This window comes from Acyrthosiphon pisum, chromosome A1 (assembly GCF_005508785.2).
Source record: "Acyrthosiphon pisum isolate AL4f chromosome A1, pea_aphid_22Mar2018_4r6ur, whole genome shotgun sequence".
Lineage (NCBI taxonomy): Eukaryota > Metazoa > Arthropoda > Insecta > Hemiptera > Aphididae > Acyrthosiphon > Acyrthosiphon pisum.
Window position 1 is genome coordinate 89511996 of NC_042494.1, and position 18560 is coordinate 89530555.

Genomic DNA, 18560 nt, shown 5'->3' on the forward strand with positions numbered 1-18560 from the left:
AGAGGTTCACATTTTAATCCACTTTTTTTTTTTTTGAACACAAAAATGTATTCTGAAGCTTATACATAGAGTGTATAAGGTGCAGCCTTAAATGGAGCACAATTTATGCATCATTAGAGATATACAATTTAGACATGAAATAATACCACAGATTAATTATTTATTAATTATTCTGTGATAATACGGTAAACCAGCTAGTAAACTATAATAATTATCGACATTCATATCGGTTTTATACTTTCGGTAATTTGAAAACTATAAATTATTAAAGTATTTATTGTTCAAACCTTAATCGAGAAGAACGGATACGAATTACTACAACTATAATAATTATATAATTAGGCAAGTATTTATTGTTTACCCATATCGTATGTTGTTTATCATCACGATACTATAAAAGCGTAAAATAATATTTTTCGGATTGTTTCGCGACGACGTGCGATATGACGTTAATCAGTTAACAGTCTGTTGTTTGCGCAAAACATAATATTATATTATACACATTGCAAGCGCTTATATATTTGCTATTTGCTCAAGTACGCGATGTGTACATTGTGCGAAAGAGATTGCGCCGAGAATTAATTTTTGTCAGTCTTTTCGCGTCGTTATAGGTATTATAAATGAAACCTATCTGATAAAAAATGCCGACCGCCTTCGGGTAACGGCGGGCTGGTTAACTCACCGTTTCGCGGCTATTACCTAGGTATACATTCTTCTATTCGCGTGTCGTGAAGTTTTTAAATTTTACATAAAATTATTAAAACGAAATTTTGTGTTGTTTACAGGATACCTATATGCGATATTAATTTTTGGTAAGACTTCTGAGTCGATTTATTCTTTTGAAGGTGGAGAGGAGGGTGGTTGGCACAACGTCATGCATTAACACCTCACTGATCACTTGCAATCAATTAATTTGGCCGGATAGGGGTGGTGTGTGAATTTCCGTTGAACTACACTAAATGTATATGCACAAACAGCACAATAATAATTGTACGATTTTTGTTATGAATTACAAATTCAGAACAGGAGAAAATATAACGCGCTTTAAAAATCAATTATCGTAACCGGATAACGCAGATATAATACACTTAACCAAAGTTCCATGATTCTTAAAACTGTATCTTATTTTGTTATCTCCGATTCAACTAAATTTTACAATTTACGTATATAACCTAATTAGTAATAGTGTTTAAAACTCAAATATTATTTAATGAAGTATTATTTTCATTAGTCGCATTGACTTAAAATAAGATGTCCCCCATTCTGAAATTGGTCATTCTCCTAATAGTAAACGACCTATTATTTTTGCATTAAATAAAAAATAAATATTTTTACGTTATTTTTATGAACAACGAATAATAATAAGGTGATACTACCGTTTGAATCACATAAAAAATTGTGAATTTTTCTCATTAATTATAATAAAATAATTGGGGACATGTTCCTTTTGCTGCACTCGCGCGTACGCCGCTGCAGATATAACTATATTATTATAAATGTGTATATTCTACTTACAGCTGTACAATTGTTGCAATAAATTATTGGATATTATATAGGTACTTATTTTTATAATAAATGATGACGTACATTGGTAGTATATATAGGGTGATTCACTAAGCATGCTCATTCACTTTTTCTTTTTTAATAACGCAGTCATTCAAAATCTGATTTTAATCGGAACCTAAGCACTATTAAAACCATATTTTCAAAAAAAATAATATGTAACATAAATAATATGTTATATTCCAAAATTCGTTATTAGGAAAAAATTGAGGTATATGAAAGTGATACATAGTGTATACAAAAATCGAATATAACAATTATAAAAATGGACATGACCTTTTTCTGCACTAAATGATGATACAAATTATGTTTCACATACGTCATTATAATAATAATATATATATATATATATAATATTACATAATATAGAACGTCAGCGCGTCCGTGATAAAAGTACCCCGTAAACGTATTTTTTTTTTTAACGGCATATATTTTTTTCAACGGCCCAGCTTTCTTTTTCGTCGCGATAAATTATTATTATAGTCTGTCGGCTTTTCAGTCCTACAACAATATATAATAATATATATTTATATTTTGTATGCCATATACAGGTAGGGCCACGTTGTTTTCCGGTTTTTATCACGAGGCTAACGCTCGAGAATGCGGTACCTCGCTCTGTACACACATATATATTATGTATTTTATGGATAATAATTTCAAAATAATATCATGACAGATATAATATACCTATTGATTTGTAGCCAGTGGCTGTAACTCATCATTTTCGAGGTGTGTATTACACGTGTGTAATGCGCCTATATAGGTATGTATAATAATAACAACATAATAATATAATATATTATGTGCATGTTGCGCTTTTAAAATGATTTCGACTACGGACCAACGCACATTTTATCGTGACCGCAACGTACAATTACACATTCACAAACACGACAGTATCATAATTATAATATAAAATGATTTTTTTTTTTTGATCGCAGAGCACGCTCTACTTAACCAATCTTATAAGTTAGAGTGCAGGATACCTAACTAGCTACCTACTAGACTTAGTAAGGTCAAAGAGTATCGAATGTTTGCGTCTGTTATAACATGTTACATTTTGTATTTTACAGAAAACAAACCGTAATGTACCGCAACAGTATATATATATTCTAGTCCACTAGTGTTGACAGTATTTAAGCAGCATTAGTAATTCCAATGTCATGTTGCGCCTTTAGAATGATTTCGATTACAGAAAAGTGTAAATTTTCTTATGACTGCGACGCAAAAGACACGTTCGCAAATACAACATTATCATAATTTTATTTTTTTTTATCTTGGAATACTATCCGACCCAACGTATAAGGCAGAGTGCAGAAATGTCGGGATAACTATAACTGCTAGGCAAGGTCAAAGAATATCGAATGTTCGCTGCGACGAGAAAGAATCATTCCGTCATAATAATATACGTTGTATAAAATATATTTTGTTCGATTTTGGATTCACTTTACAAACGCTTATTGACGATTTTTAAAATATATATTATATTAGATCTGCTATATTATTTTTATTTTATAGAAAATAAACCATATTCTTTCGCGACAAAATATACTATTCCTTTTGCGTTGACCATGTACACAGCAGCAGCAATCCGAAATATTGAAAGCTATACATACGTGCCATTACTTAAATGTCCTAGAGCAAAAAAATCGTTAGGAAAACTTTCACAACAATGAGTTGTAAAGAAATCAACGCGTCAAGATTAATTACTGTGAAAGATCCGAAACTGCAACCTTTTAAAGTGTCAGTTACACATCAGCTTACTGAAGTTGACCGTACATCTGTGTGTACGAAAAAATATATTGTTATTTGTACTATTAGCGAAAATTCTCGGATAGGATTGCGAAGGTTGGACTGTTGTGCGTTCTATACAGTCTCTAACCTAAAAACAAAAATGAAAAAATATACTAGGTTAAAATTCTCGAAATCCAATGAGGTATGAACTTGGAACAAACATTATTTGAGAATAATATTATGATGTAACTTTGTAGACATTTTCTAACACAGAATAATAAATTGCATGTATATTACTATATTATTAGAAAGTGAGAGAGGATAATGTAATTAATTAGTATTGCTTTACAGTAGTTTACACAAGGTATTACCCTATAGGTAATTAATGTGGAAATAAACTAAAACATTTTTAAACATTGAATACACGGCTATGAATAAATGCATAATTTAGTTTTCAGTAGGTCGAGTGGTATATTATCGATAATCTCGGTGTTAAACATATAACAATAGGTGTTATTTAAAACACCAATATCGTCGCAAAACTTATATTGAAAAGGGAGCGTATTCGGTGCGTACAAACGACGATTTTCGGTCAACGTTAAAGCACACCAAGTATGGGACATGGGTATTAGGTCAAAGGACAAGGGGGTGAAACACGTGACAATGTCGCCGCGACGACGTCGCTAATTTAAATCCTTTTCGTAAAATTGTTATTCCTTGTAATTATTATTCCGTTCGCTCGATTATAATATTTTCGTCCCTCACAGAGCGGTAACCGAACAACGCGAACGAGGTTAATTCGTACCGATTAAAAACCGCGAATTTTGTTCATACTTAAATGTAATCTTAACAATTATTGTGTACACAATATAACTATTATTGTATCTGCGGATATTAATTATTATTGTTCAAAACGAATACAAGACACTGAAATATAAAGTGATCTTTATACGATATTTGATTTTTAATTTTATCTCAACAAATTATAATATAATATATTTACTGCGTGCGTCGTACAGATAATCTATAGTTATACAAAAATTGGACTACTCCGTATTAGGTGTATTATACGAAGACGAAATCCACCGCCCTGAATTTACGTTTTTTTCTTCATATACTTAGTAAAGTCGACATTGTGAAATAACGAAAATGACCCACATCTATGTACACTGACTTAAAACTTATAGAAGTGCGCCTGGCTGTTTTTATGATTAATTCAAAAATGTAGCATACAATATGCTGCTCTTCGATAGGTGTGTCAAGTATTGACGAATTAGAAATGAGACCTGTTGTTTTTGGACGTGCACGATGATGATAATCGAAATTTTTCGGTGTGATAATCGTTGCACGGTTTAAAATACAAAGCATTTCGTGGAATATAGTTTATTATTTAAATCAAGTACGATATTAAAATATGCTTATCCTTTTCGATAAATTAAATCGACCTGTCTAAAAAATTATGTAGATACCGACGACAAAATCAATCCACAAAAATTAAACAAACAGTAATAGGCGAATATCAAAACTATCTATAGGTAATATTATTTGGCAAATATATTCAAATTCTGATTCTTGGAATTTTTTAATATACTTAAAGACCACATTTTTAATGTCTTAAGATTTTTTGTGCTATTAATGGAATGTACCGTCTCGATATAAACTTCTGATTTTCAAGATTCAAACAAGTAGTTTCTCAGTTATTAAAATGTCTGTACTGACTACTATAAGGATCGTTGTATCCTCAAAATGGTTTTAAAAGAAGATTAAATAAACGTAATTTTACATCTAGTATTTATTATACTTGGACCATTTTTACAAATTATAAATTCTGATGTATTTATTAATAAATAGTAGTTACTAAAGTGTTCACATCACCATCTATCCTGTATCTTCCAAACCCATCATCATGGAACTAATATCCATAGTACACCAAGTTAAATAACTGAGAAACTACGTATTCAAGTTTTGATTATGTACGACGAAAATTTAAGAAGAAATTGTGGTGAGTATGCTTGGTGGATCAGTAATAACGCTGTACCTATATTAATATGTAGAATATATATACATTCTATATATGTATAATGATATATTTAACTGAAAACCAATATTTAAATAGTTAACACTTAAAGTTTACGTTTTTCACAATAATAATTACTATTATATTATAGGTAATGACGTGTTTGTTAGTACGAATTTTCAAAGATAAACACGGTGATTCGCAAACTTTGATTTTTTATTGTTTGTGTTATTACCAAAGTTTGGCTATACAATAACACAACATATTAAAAAACCTGCAAGATTTATGTTTTTTTACCTCCGATCCATCCCCATAGAATATTTGTTTTTATAACTTATTTGGCGTTCGTATATATGTACTTACATACATTTACATATTCTATATATATAGCATATCATATCCATATTAGGGTTCTGTATAATATTGACAGCTAGGGTGAGATCGCATCGTAGTAATTCTAATACGGCCATCGGGGGGTGTGCGAGTAAATAAAACAATAATATAATACGACGCCGCGCCGTGTGAAATAATAAAATCAATGAACCGTTCATCTATACCCCATGTTGTCAGACACTCTCCGTCCGTCCCTCATGACGTGCTCCTAAACATTTTAGTTTATAATATATTGTTATTATATTATAGGTATTACGTTTATCATGATTAAAATGTGTCTGCGAGTTTACTTGAACCGGATTGTTCCATTCACGACCGCAGTTAGTATTATGCAAGTAAGACCTTTGACGACATCGTGATTGAGTACCTGCCTGTGTGCGTGTTGATTTTCTAGCGAATTTGTTTATAATTTTCGCGTTAATATTAAATTATTATTATTAAAATAATTGTTTTTAAATCATTAAATAAACACCGTTTATACACGCCTCGTACAGTTTAGCACGTCGCTCCGTGTTCACCGCTTTTACGTCAAAATGTTCAACTACATTTTTTAAAATTTTTATGTCCGCCATCCGGTAGTGATTTATATTATATTTTATGTGTTATTATTTATTATACAATGAAATATGCCAAAACTATACATAGGTACTATTTAGAATCACCTAATTCATATATTATTATTATCTACTCTTAAAGAAATCCAAAAACTAATTCTATTCAACGACGAGTACATTCATTTAACTCTGACATAATATTATTGTAATATAAATTGTGAGTTTTAAATAATACAATACAATTAAACCGTCTCAAATTCTACTAGCTTACGTATAGGTAACCAAAAAAAAAAACAGTACAACACATTCGAATCATACTACTTTTGCCGGATAGACTAATCCCCAAGACTTATGACGAGTCTATACTACTGGATACTAAAATTGATTATAAATACTATAAATATCTGCTGTATTTGTAATCAATGTATATTGTATTTTATATTGTCTAATAAAATTATTGACCCCCCGCCCCCCTGCCCAGAACTGTACTCTGGATCTGTGCCTGGTTGCCATTATAGGTACTTATACGGTAACGTTGCCGATTAATAACTCCAAATAATATCTTGTGATTGTTGTACTACTATTTTATTATACAAATTATTATCTGCAAAAAAATAAAACGAAAAGTTTTATCATATCGGTCGACGTTTACGATCATATCAAATGCATATCCGTTATATACGTGCAAATAATTAAAACTTTAAACACGCACCGTAGAAAAAAAAACTTTTTCCGCATGTACGGCTCACAAATGATAATATTATAATATAACAACAATATCACCGTAAAGTTATCAGACTGTAAAAAAATATAATTTCATGTGATTATTTCACACGATTTCGTAACAATATTTGCACTGTGAAAATATAGGGTAGACAACCTGTCCACCGGTCAAAATATGCAGCTTTGAATCAACTGGAAAAAAATCATATCGACAACCCGTTTGGATCTATTATTTACATAAGAAAATTATCGTTTTATGAAATCTTTAGTTTATAATGTTCAACTATTTTCAAACGCTTTTTCTTCGTCCGTATTATAATATATTGGGATAAGCAGTAGCGAAACGAGTCTTGATCACTTCCTAGTAGTTCGAGCCCGACGACACGTATCTCTAATTTCCCGAAGTTTACACACCGAGTTGCACAGCAACATAGGATGCTCTAAATAATGATTAGTTCCTCGTAGGAAATCAGAATAGACTGTTTCGAAATGTTCGTTATTTAGAAAAAAATAAATTAAAGTATTTTCATATTTCAGTAATAATATGGAAGAGTGTATGAAAATCCGAAAAACCTTGATAAAATAACTGCATACCGTATACCACGACGATTTTAAACGTAATAAGGATATAATATAAATTAAAGTATTATCGTTTATAAACTGATAATACATTTTAGTGAAATCGTAACTGATGATCTGAAATATTATAACTTTTATAGCTTATTATAACAAAGGGAATGTTGCGAAATATCATTTGTTCCAAGCGGATCACGAAAATGTATCCAAATAGTTTGTGTTTTTTTTAATTTGTTTTAAACGGGCCCTGCTATAAGCTAGTTCGGAACGTGCTGCACTAACAGCAGTTCGTGGTGCACATAATATTATGTTGGCCATCGTTAGGTCATATAATATTATAATATATAATAATTATACAATATACTCAAAATATTAAAAATTCTAAACATACGCATTACATACGTATGCAACAACTACCTATATGTGAGGATATAGTATGAATCAATATTATATTATATGTACTTACAGTAATCAAAAGAGTTGCGAAGAGATAATTCGGAGGAGAAATAATGTATATAAGTTGTACATTAAACCGTGTCTTACCTGAAAAATGAAAACAATGAAATTATTAGTATTGCGAATGAATAATGCACGATGAAATTAATTCAATGCAAATGGTTACACATTAATAATAGATTCGGAGGTTTGGAAAATCCGAGGAAAACCTTGTTAAAACAATTACGTGACGCGCCGTGTGACGATTTTTACCATAATTAAGCATATTTGTCATAAGTACTAATGCGTATTTTCGTCGGTTTGTTATCAAGCAAATTGTCACTGTATGTCATTCGATTAGCGGCGCAGCCTCTCCGAATGGAATATAGGAGACGCGATTTGCAGATCGTTTTGACAAGTAATCAAGATAAAAAAAATATGATATTACAATCAAATACACGTATGAGGGAGAGCATTTAGCAGGTTATTCTAAATTCTTATATGGTAGGACTTTAGCTCATAATAATATGTATCCCAATCCTAAAAACAACAACTACGCCCTTGCCACATGTATCTAATAACAATAACAACAACAACAACAACAACAAGTAAAATCAAATATTCATACATTATTATATTAAACGAGGTTACTTATAGTATACCACTAAAAGTACAACAGAGACACCATGTATATCATCGTAATACATTGAAATCTTTAAATAGCGAACATTGTCGGTGACTGAAATTTTGTCCGCTATTCAGAGGGTTCAGTTTGTAGAAAGTTTGTAGTTTGTCCCCCTCATAAAAAAAGTCTTATTAGAAGTAACCACTTTGGGATATTTCATTGTATACAATTTAATCGTTAGTACCTATAAATTGTACGATGTAGGTACGTACATTGTACCTGTTGACGTGTAGGTTTTAAAAAATATATATTTTACCGTGCGCAAACGATGCCCGGTAAATCGTCAAATTAACGTCCATTAGAAGACGACGCAATAATAACAATAATATCAAGTGTAGGTTACACTCGACACTTAATCGAGTCGAAATACATACATATATATATACCTATGTACGACGGCGACTTACCATAGCTACTATATATATGAGTACACCCGGAGAGAGTTTATTATACGAGATCGTGGTTCAGCTCCTCCGAGAACGTTTTGTCTGACAATCCTTTTTGTTTTCGTATTTATTTTTTTTTTCGTGTTTTGCGTTCATCTTCCCTCTGAACGCGTCGCTATTTCACTCGCCGTGCCGCCGCCGCCGTCGCAGAACAACAGCGCCAATAATCGTAAACATTATTGAAACTCGGGAGACCCATTCGAAAAACTTTATTCCTTCGCCGTCGTAGTACATTTCGCTCTTATCCTTTTTTTCGTTTTGTTTTTTGTTCACTTCCCGCTTCCCGCTTCTCACTGTGACTTCCACCCCACCCGCTCACTGATTACCCACCTACCTATCTATATTCTCGTGCACCGCTGCACGACGCGTGCACATATTTTCAGTACCACGTCATTACTTTTGACGAACACGAAACGTCAAACGGTTTTTTCCTGGCCACAACTCTCAGCGATGCGCCTACAATCTACATAATAATATACACATATTCTAAGGTATAATAAATGTAAATGCAAATAATAATAAAAATAATAATAATATATGTAATATATACCTATTATGTATAGACACTATAATATATAGATAGGTACGCGCAAAACTATTATTATATTACTTTGTAGGTAATAAATAATAATACGCACCTACATGATAACAACATAATTGGTGAAATGGTAAATAAAAGAGAAACTACAGCTTCTGATACCAAAGTAATTTTTTTCGAAAAATCTCTCGATCAAAGATTCGTGTGCTAGCTAGGTTCTAATTATTTTAATTCTATGCCTGGTTATTACAAAAAAAAGATCATCTGTAAATATTCTAAAGCCAAAAATCAAAATATCAGTTATCAAATGGTTATTTATGTCTCTAGCTTAAGTGTGGATCTATTGATGATTATCCCAGATCCGATTTTATTTTATTTGTTCATGTATATATATATAATCTTATGTTAACATTAGAGCACACGCTTCACGGTCAAAAAGACCGGGCTTTTAGAATTTTGTTCATTGTTTCAAAAATACAAAATATTAACCTAACCTAATCTGGATAACTTCTAATTAGATGATAAACTAACATTAGATACAACTCCTAACTGTATACGATCTGATGCCAGTAATATAGAAGTGTTCAAAGTTCATTAGCAGACATTATGTATTAATATACGGTCAAAAAGACCGTGTGCGTGATCGTAAAAAATCAATTATGGGTTATTTTTAAACTGTGTTTCTAATAATTACTGCTCGATAAACGAAATTGATAGTTATTATATTTTTATTGCGACTTGTTAGTTGACTATGATTTACGCCATACTGTGTGTGACAAAAAGACCGTGTGCGTATATTCTCGTGAATATTTTAAATGCGTGTGATCTAGGGTTAAAATTATCAATATATTATGAAACAGTTACCTCTCTACCTTCAATACAAGCTCTATTTCTTACAGAAGAAAGATCATCATTTTAATAAATTCATGTTTTCAATTCTTTGTATGAATTATTTTGTATGCAATTGAGAAAAGTATTAAAAAATAAATAAATAAAACAATATGTATATAATAATATAAAAAAGTCAGCATGAATTACTAGAAAAATTCTCTTTGGTTATTTTAATGTTTGGTTTAATTAATTACATCGAGTTCGAAGCTATTAATGGTAAAAGAAAGATATCTTTCATTATATATAATTAAATATATAGTTCGGTTGGGTGATGGAAAATAAATCAGTATAATATAATAATACATTTTCATTTGATGAATTATGAATTTAGGTGATTAAAGGAAAGGACATCTTTAAATTCATCGAAATGAGAGTATGTTTTTCCGAGGAAAAGGCGAATTATATGATCAAAGTCACAAAAAAGGTCATAAGGCCATAAGTTAATTTAAAAAATGTTACAAGTTTATTTTTTTTTTTTTTTTAGCAAGAAATAAACCACTGCTGTAATTATATTTTTAATATTATTTATATAGTAGGTATCAAAGAAACTTTTAAGAGTTTATAATTATTTATGAATAGTTGACGGCCACCATTGACTCGGTGACGTGATGCACATTGATACTATAATTTCTTACTTAGTTATAACTACTAACTAAGATGATTACCTAAAATAACTAAAAGGGATATTTTGTAAATATTTAAGTTAAGTGTATTAAAAAATATAACTAACTTAAAAGTATAATTATCAGTACATATATATATATATATATATTATATATGGCGACTGAAGATTCTCCTACATCGAATATACGACGTGTTCCGCGTCCTAAACTGACAATTGAAGGAGCTATAATTGTTATTTTATTATAAGTGGAAGTCTTAACATTTATAATGATACTTTATGTAGTATAAATTTCAGTAAGAGTAAAATAATGCACGCGATGAAATAAAAAATGATCTTCTTTAACAATCAAGTCATGCCATGATGAATATTATTTTACGGTAAAATCAACAGAGTCTTCATTTCAAGAGTTTTTGATCTATATAATATAATTTACTCGAAATACAACATAATATTATACAGGTATATAGTACGTTAAAACATACGATTTAAGCAACTGTAGAGTTTCACTAAAGAAGAATCGACTGAAAAACACTGAAATTGAAGATCTGCTGAGGTATAATTACAAAATTATGAAAATAATATATATTTTCATAATATTATGCTTTATACATTGTTGCTACAGTTAATAATTAATTATAAACATTATAGTTGCATGTATTATAGCTAACTGTACGTGAGTCCGAGGACTGCAAAAGTGAGGCGGAGCGACAGGTAGGTATTATAATGGGCAATCTATAATTATAAATTGTTATATTATATAATATTTATATTGTGTATTATTACAATACTGCACAGTATCATTACCAGAATAACTTTTGACCGATTTATCACCACATTTTCATGTAGATATATGAAAATAATAGATTTTGGTTTCTAGATTTAGATCAAAAATAAAATATATACATTCCACAAGTTCTGCCACCTCTGCGTCTTAAGTTGACACAGTCAAGGTACTTGCTATGAAATACGTTTTACAAGAGATCTTTCTATAATTCTTTAGATAATATTATATATTATGATTTATGACCGAGCCAGCTCAATTGATTATAAGTTATAATGTTATGACGTATATAACAATAGACGGTTTGAGAAACACATGCCGGCGGGCATTAAAAAAGTTATTATATCAGCGCTCTGAGCAAAAACGCGATGATGTTTGTAAAGGGCAACAATTTCGACAAATATAAAAATATATAATATGACTGTGCAGGTGTCAAAAGTATCGTGTACAACCAATTTTATTATGAGGCGCCTTTGATGCACATCGTCAGTTAACAAAAATTTGACGCGGAACACGGTCTACTAACGACTGTTCACGCCGTGACCTCCTCCAGGATGGAGTTAAGCACGTGAGGAGCCAGTTTTTATAAAGCTATAAATAACAATATGTACCTACCTATATTGCGTATTAAAAGACCGTTTTGTTGTCACAAATCAAGATTGAAATATGTAAAAACCAAAAAATGTATTACTTACGTCCGCTTATAACAAATAATGAACGCGTTGTATTCGTATAATAATGATAACGATTTTGCATCTCAGAGGTCGGTCCTAGGAAACACAGCACAACAGGCGCCGCAAAAGCCTTGGTATCGTCATACATGATTTAAAAGGAAAAGGGATAGGTGACTCGATAAGAGTGCCCGTGCTGGACGTGTCACTGAAAAACTCTATATAACGTATAATATATTTGATTATATCGTATAATAGTATGCTAAGAGCAGTAGACAAAGTGGCAATATTAAATTATAATGCGAGAGATATACGTGTACGCATGGAAGTTCACAGTGTAAGGTTAATACAATATAAAAGTAATGAAAAAAAAAAAGATTGAAGGATTATATTATTATTATATTTCTTATGACCTGACTGACGCGTTGTATAGGCAAATCGGTACATCACAATTTAGGTGACATTTGAGCGGTATTCCCCGCTGCTATAAGTAAATTTATATGTATGTAATTTATTTGTATGTAATTCAACTAAAGTAAAACCTTCTTATAACGGACCCCTAGAGACGGACATTTTTGCAAATAAATAACAGTTAAAATACAATCAGAATTTTTTTGGAAAAACAACTTTTTTTTAAAACTTTTATTGATTAGCAAAAATTTAATAAGATAACAAATACTAAAATTGTATGTGTTGTGGAAAATTAGGTACGTATCGTTTAATTCAGTATAAATAGTTAGTTTACACTATAAGATGTGAAAGTATAATCTTTTAAAATTATTTTAATTATTTGAGAGCATTTTAGATTTTTTTCAATTTTCTTAATCTGTAGTTTTCCAGCCGGCACCCCATCCATATGGCTTGACAATACGGACATTATTAAAAAAAAATAACATGAGACATGTGCGCAGACTACAATAGTACTGCACTACTGCAAACCAAAGAGGCCTCACGGTAGAGGACCTGATCAACGATCTAGTCCAATACATAATGGACAGGCCAAGCCCTCTACCAATGGACGAGCGCGCTGGCATGGGATCATCAAATATTGACATAAAAATTATACACGAGGAACATAGCAAGAACAATAAAAAAACTGGATTGTACAAAACGCCACTGAATGGTTAAGTAAGGTTAGGAACAAACCGTCTCCCTTTCCGCTCAGAATCGTTTTTCGTATACAATGATATTATTTATTGAATTCAAATGCAATACCATCCATTGTACAGTGACCCACTTGTTACCTACTGTACATTAGAACGACATCCACTTACCCGCTTTTTTAGTTATCACTACGACATTTTACCGAAGGTATTTGTACTGGAAATGTATTTTTTTTATAATGTTAATTAAAAACGGATTTTGTCATTTTGGTGAAACTGAGATGTCTGTCTGGTCGTTGTCCCTTCAGTTTATGTGTATCTTTTCCACTGTAATAAAACATTATCTAATTATATCATTCTTTTCGACGTAAAATAAAACGTGTTCGTTTCGGAGCGCTATTTTTATTTTTATTTTATATGTTGAAGATAATCAATCTTGACAGTGGCTACAATTATTAAAAATTAACATTCGACTTTAAACGTTTAAATTCCTACATTTTAAATTTTAAATACATTTACAAGAACACCAGATATACATGCGATCCGATTGTTTATCGATGTGCAACATTACATAATAATCGCATTTATCTATACATTTCCCATAAACGTATCTCGACTACATTCAAACCATTCCGTTATTGTAATAAAGTAGTTTGAGGCAGTGCGAAGTGTCCAGCGCACTAACCATAACCTAAAAAAATCATTACATATCATAAATACGAAATTGACCTGAAATCGTTGGAAATCAAGCCGTTCGAACAGCGTGTCGTATTATACACGTTTTTCTCATTTTATCACTACGAAAAACATTGAAATCGTCATGAAATTAAATGTTCCCAATACAGTTATAATGCGCTTTTCACAATACAATGGTTTTAATAGGCCACAATACACAAACACGCCACTATGTGCACTGCATTTTTAATGCAAATATAATATACGTGGACGGTAAATTTTGACGATAGTAATTATAAATTTATAATTCAAATTGAGCTTTGCCAGAATTACCTATTAATATTCAACGAAAACATATGTACATCGAACTATATGGTCGAGGGCAACAATATGTATTATACAATTATGTTATCATCCAATGAACGTAACATATAATATAGATTATATAGGTATAATGTATTTATATAGTTATAACTTATATCTTATACGACTATGTACATTATATAAATTAAACTCAGGACTGTATTGAATGTATAATACATTTTTCAATTAAATTACATAGTATCCTGCAAATCAATTAAGAAAAAGTAAGATTAAGAAACTCACTAAGTACGTACACAATTAAAAAAAACTTCAATGAAATGGCGTAGCAACACATACTATAATACTGACGAATATTTTAGTCGAAAGTCGAAACTGATAATAAAATATTCAAATGTAGGTAAAAGTATAGGTATTTTTTTTTAAATGCTTAAGGTTATATAATATACAGGATGACAATTCACCAAGTATGCTCTCCCACATTGTTTCATTTGATAATAATTAAATGAAATTCTGATTTTTAACGTTTACATGTATATTATTATTTACTTAAGAACCATATTATTTTCAATTATTTAGATTTTCATACCATTTAAAAAGAGTCTTCAGGCGAAACAAACTTCTTTTTTTTCCAAATGAAAACCAACCCTTTTCTGCTGTACATTATTATTCAGATGCTTTTTGAACATTAAGATGTATATAAATCAAAATTCGAATGAAAAGTTTTTGGGTTATAAATATGTATATACTAAAAAATGTTTGTCCTTAAAAATGTTTTCACAAAAAATAAAACTAATGGAAAATTGGATCTAGTACATATAATACTTGAACATTTTTACAAATTTAGCTTAATCATTTAAATTTTCAAATCATCATAGCCCCCTTATTGTTTAAATCCACTATAATTGACCTATTATAGTTATTATCCTTATTCCTTGGTACACAGAGTTAAATAATTTGAACACTAATCGTTTGAATTTCGATTAAAATACATACATTTTTTTTCATAAAAGTCGTGTGATTAACAATATTGATTAAAAATAGCCAAAAGGCCGATAATCATTTGAAAAACAATACGTTGGTATCGTTACATGATACTATTTCGACGGTTTAAGAAATCTACAATTTTATAATATGGCCCATTGGTATATTTAAAAGTTCCACGAATGATAATTTGAATACACTCATGATAAGAGGAAAGTCGGATTTGTACCTTACTTTGTATAATAAATATTCTATTTTAGTCTTCGCGTTATCCACCCGATAATATTATGTAAGTAATAAATATGTATTTATATATTATTGTATACGCGTTAATGCGTTATGGATATTGTATGAAAGCATCTAATCGTTTTAAAAATTAATTTTTGCATAATTTAGTATCAGACATTGCAGTATGCTGCAGAATATAGACAGGTACAATGTACCACTATAAATTAATAATTATAACGTTGCACCCAGAATCTAATAGGTCTATACCACGTGGAATGGCTCTATATAGGTACCTACCTTTACGGTTGTGTACCAAAACTCAGAGATTCGCGGAGGATCAAAACCGCGACGAATGGACGTAGTAGGTGTATCGAATTAATAATTTAATTGACATAATGACGTAGGTATATATTATATATTATATCGAATGAATAACGGTCACAGTTGTTGTTGTTGTTGCAGGTACTCACCGGAAAGTGTTTTTTGTTTGTTCCCCTCTAGTCGGAAAATCGTTAAAATCGCAGACGGAACCTCTTTGTAAGTGGTAATGATTTCTTACTGGGCATATAATTTATTTAGGTAGGGTCCGACAAACGGTTTATACCTACCATATTATAATAAAGCAACTGGCAAAAAAGTTACAGTACAAAGTGATTTATCGGATGACATTTTATAACAAAGATATAATTATAATACTAAACGTGTCAATTAATATTTTTTAGATACATTTAATTGTTTTCATCAAATATTTACATAATAATTAATAATATATTATACAAAAAAATAAACCCTTATCAACGACTATATGCTAGAATATACAGGGTAATTCACTTTTTTTTTTCAATTAATAATAAATATATTTAAATTATTATTTTTGGAATTTCGATTAAAGATTATATTTTTTAATTCTTAAAATGTTTTCATGCTACTTAAAGAGTGTCCTGTGTTGCTACAAATTTCCGTTTCTCGAATGAAAACCTTCCGCTTTTATTGTAAATTATTTAACGCATACTTTTTTGGCAATTTTGGTGTATTTAATTCAAAAATGAAAGCAACAGTTTTTCAGTTATTACAATTTTTGTTTTAAAAATTGGTTTTATTATAATATGAAATACGTATATGTAATATCAGATCTTATGTATTATAGTTGGACCAGTTTTATAAATTATAAATATTGATTGATTATTGTAAATTATAATTTTTTTTTTTTAATTCCATAGCTCCCATATCTTCCAAACCCATTATCATCAACCTATAATTATCCTTTGTGCAAAAATTACTTAATATTTCATAACTGAAAAACTACACTTTTGAACTTAGATTTTGATACGTCAAGAAAAATTATTCATTAAATAGTTAATAATAAACATGTGGGTCCTATTTTAAAAAAATAGAAGTTTGTATCGCCACAAGACACTACTTAAGTAGTACAAAAAATCTTAAAAATTTTAAAATACGGTCTTATAGTATATTTAAAAATTCCAAAAACCAGAATTTGTATACATTCATTTATTAAAGGAAAAATAGGAATGAGCATGCTTGGTGAATCACTCTGTCTATTGTATTTTTTTGAAAAATTTGGCTGCAGTGTGCGAAAACAAATAAAAACAAACCTACTCCATAAATGTAGCGCATACCTATCTATCTGCCGAACATTCACAAATACATGTATACTGCACGCACAGCGCAGTGTGTGCGAGAACCCTTCAAAGATCCGAAGGGAGACAGTTATTTATTATAAGGAATGAAAAAAAAATATATATAAATTTCAGCCATTTGTCGTTAGAATTTGTACATTTTTGTTCGTACTAAAGATCTAAACTGTTTACATACCCGCGCGTCGCATTTAAATTATGTATGTAGCTCGCGTATAGGTATTGGTAAAAATAATAAAGTGTGAGACCTTCCGAGTGGTTTAGAATTTTTTGGTTTCGTGTGACCAACAACGAACATTACGGTTGCTGTCCTTCGAAGGGCAGTGACTAGGATAATATTTTACAGTTGTAGTCGTAGACCGTAGTCTTACTTATACGAGTGTCATGTTTAAATTAACTTTATGATGAGAATTCAATATTCTGTATGACTTTTGATAATATACTGATTTATCAGTTTGGTATTTTACATAGCCATATAGGTAAGCGCGTTAAGTTTATCAATTTGTCAAGTGAAGTATACTTTCTCGAAATTTTATCGATTATATTTTTAATTTGAGCCCAAAAATCATGTTCGAGTGCATAACATTTCAATAGTTTTTGACGTAAATGTATATACCTTAATATTATTTTTCATTTCCTTAAACACGACTTCATATCGATTAATCATTTTTTCTTTTCTTTTTAAATTTGTTTTCAATTCTTATCACCCACAACATGCCTCGATTTACAGATGGAATAGGCAGCTGAAGTTTGTCATTTGAAAATAATAAATGTCTGAATGGTTAACTACAATTTTATGGAACTCTGTTCCATTAATTTTCGCGCAGAGTATATGCGATGATAATTTGGTAAATGTATTATTTCTGAAGTTTTGTTGGGTTGCTATTGTAGGAAACTTCGTTATTCATTGCCTAAAATCTCCAAAAACGTAGACAGCATTCCAATACAAATGTATATCAGAA

General features: G+C 30.4%; 1 protein-coding gene across 5 annotated transcripts in view; it reads right to left on the reverse strand.

Moving 5' to 3' along the window:
* The window catches only part of LOC100574941 (connectin), a 299097-nt gene that overhangs the window by 87827 nt on the left and 192710 nt on the right, over nt 1-18560 (reverse strand). Inside the window, exons 4-6 of one of the 5 annotated variants that reach the window (XM_029487729.1) lie at nt 8027-8103; nt 3274-3445; nt 23-3198 (exon numbers count right to left, since the gene is read on the reverse strand). The exons of 3 other annotated variants lie outside the window; for them this stretch is intronic. In XM_029487729.1, coding sequence (XP_029343589.1) covers nt 3308-3445; nt 8027-8103 — 215 coding nt within the window. In that variant the 3' untranslated portion in view covers nt 23-3198; nt 3274-3307. Of the gene's footprint in view, nt 1-22; nt 3446-8026; nt 8104-18560 lie in introns of those variants that run through there. One more of the 5 variants, XM_029487727.1, reaches the window with a different exon arrangement.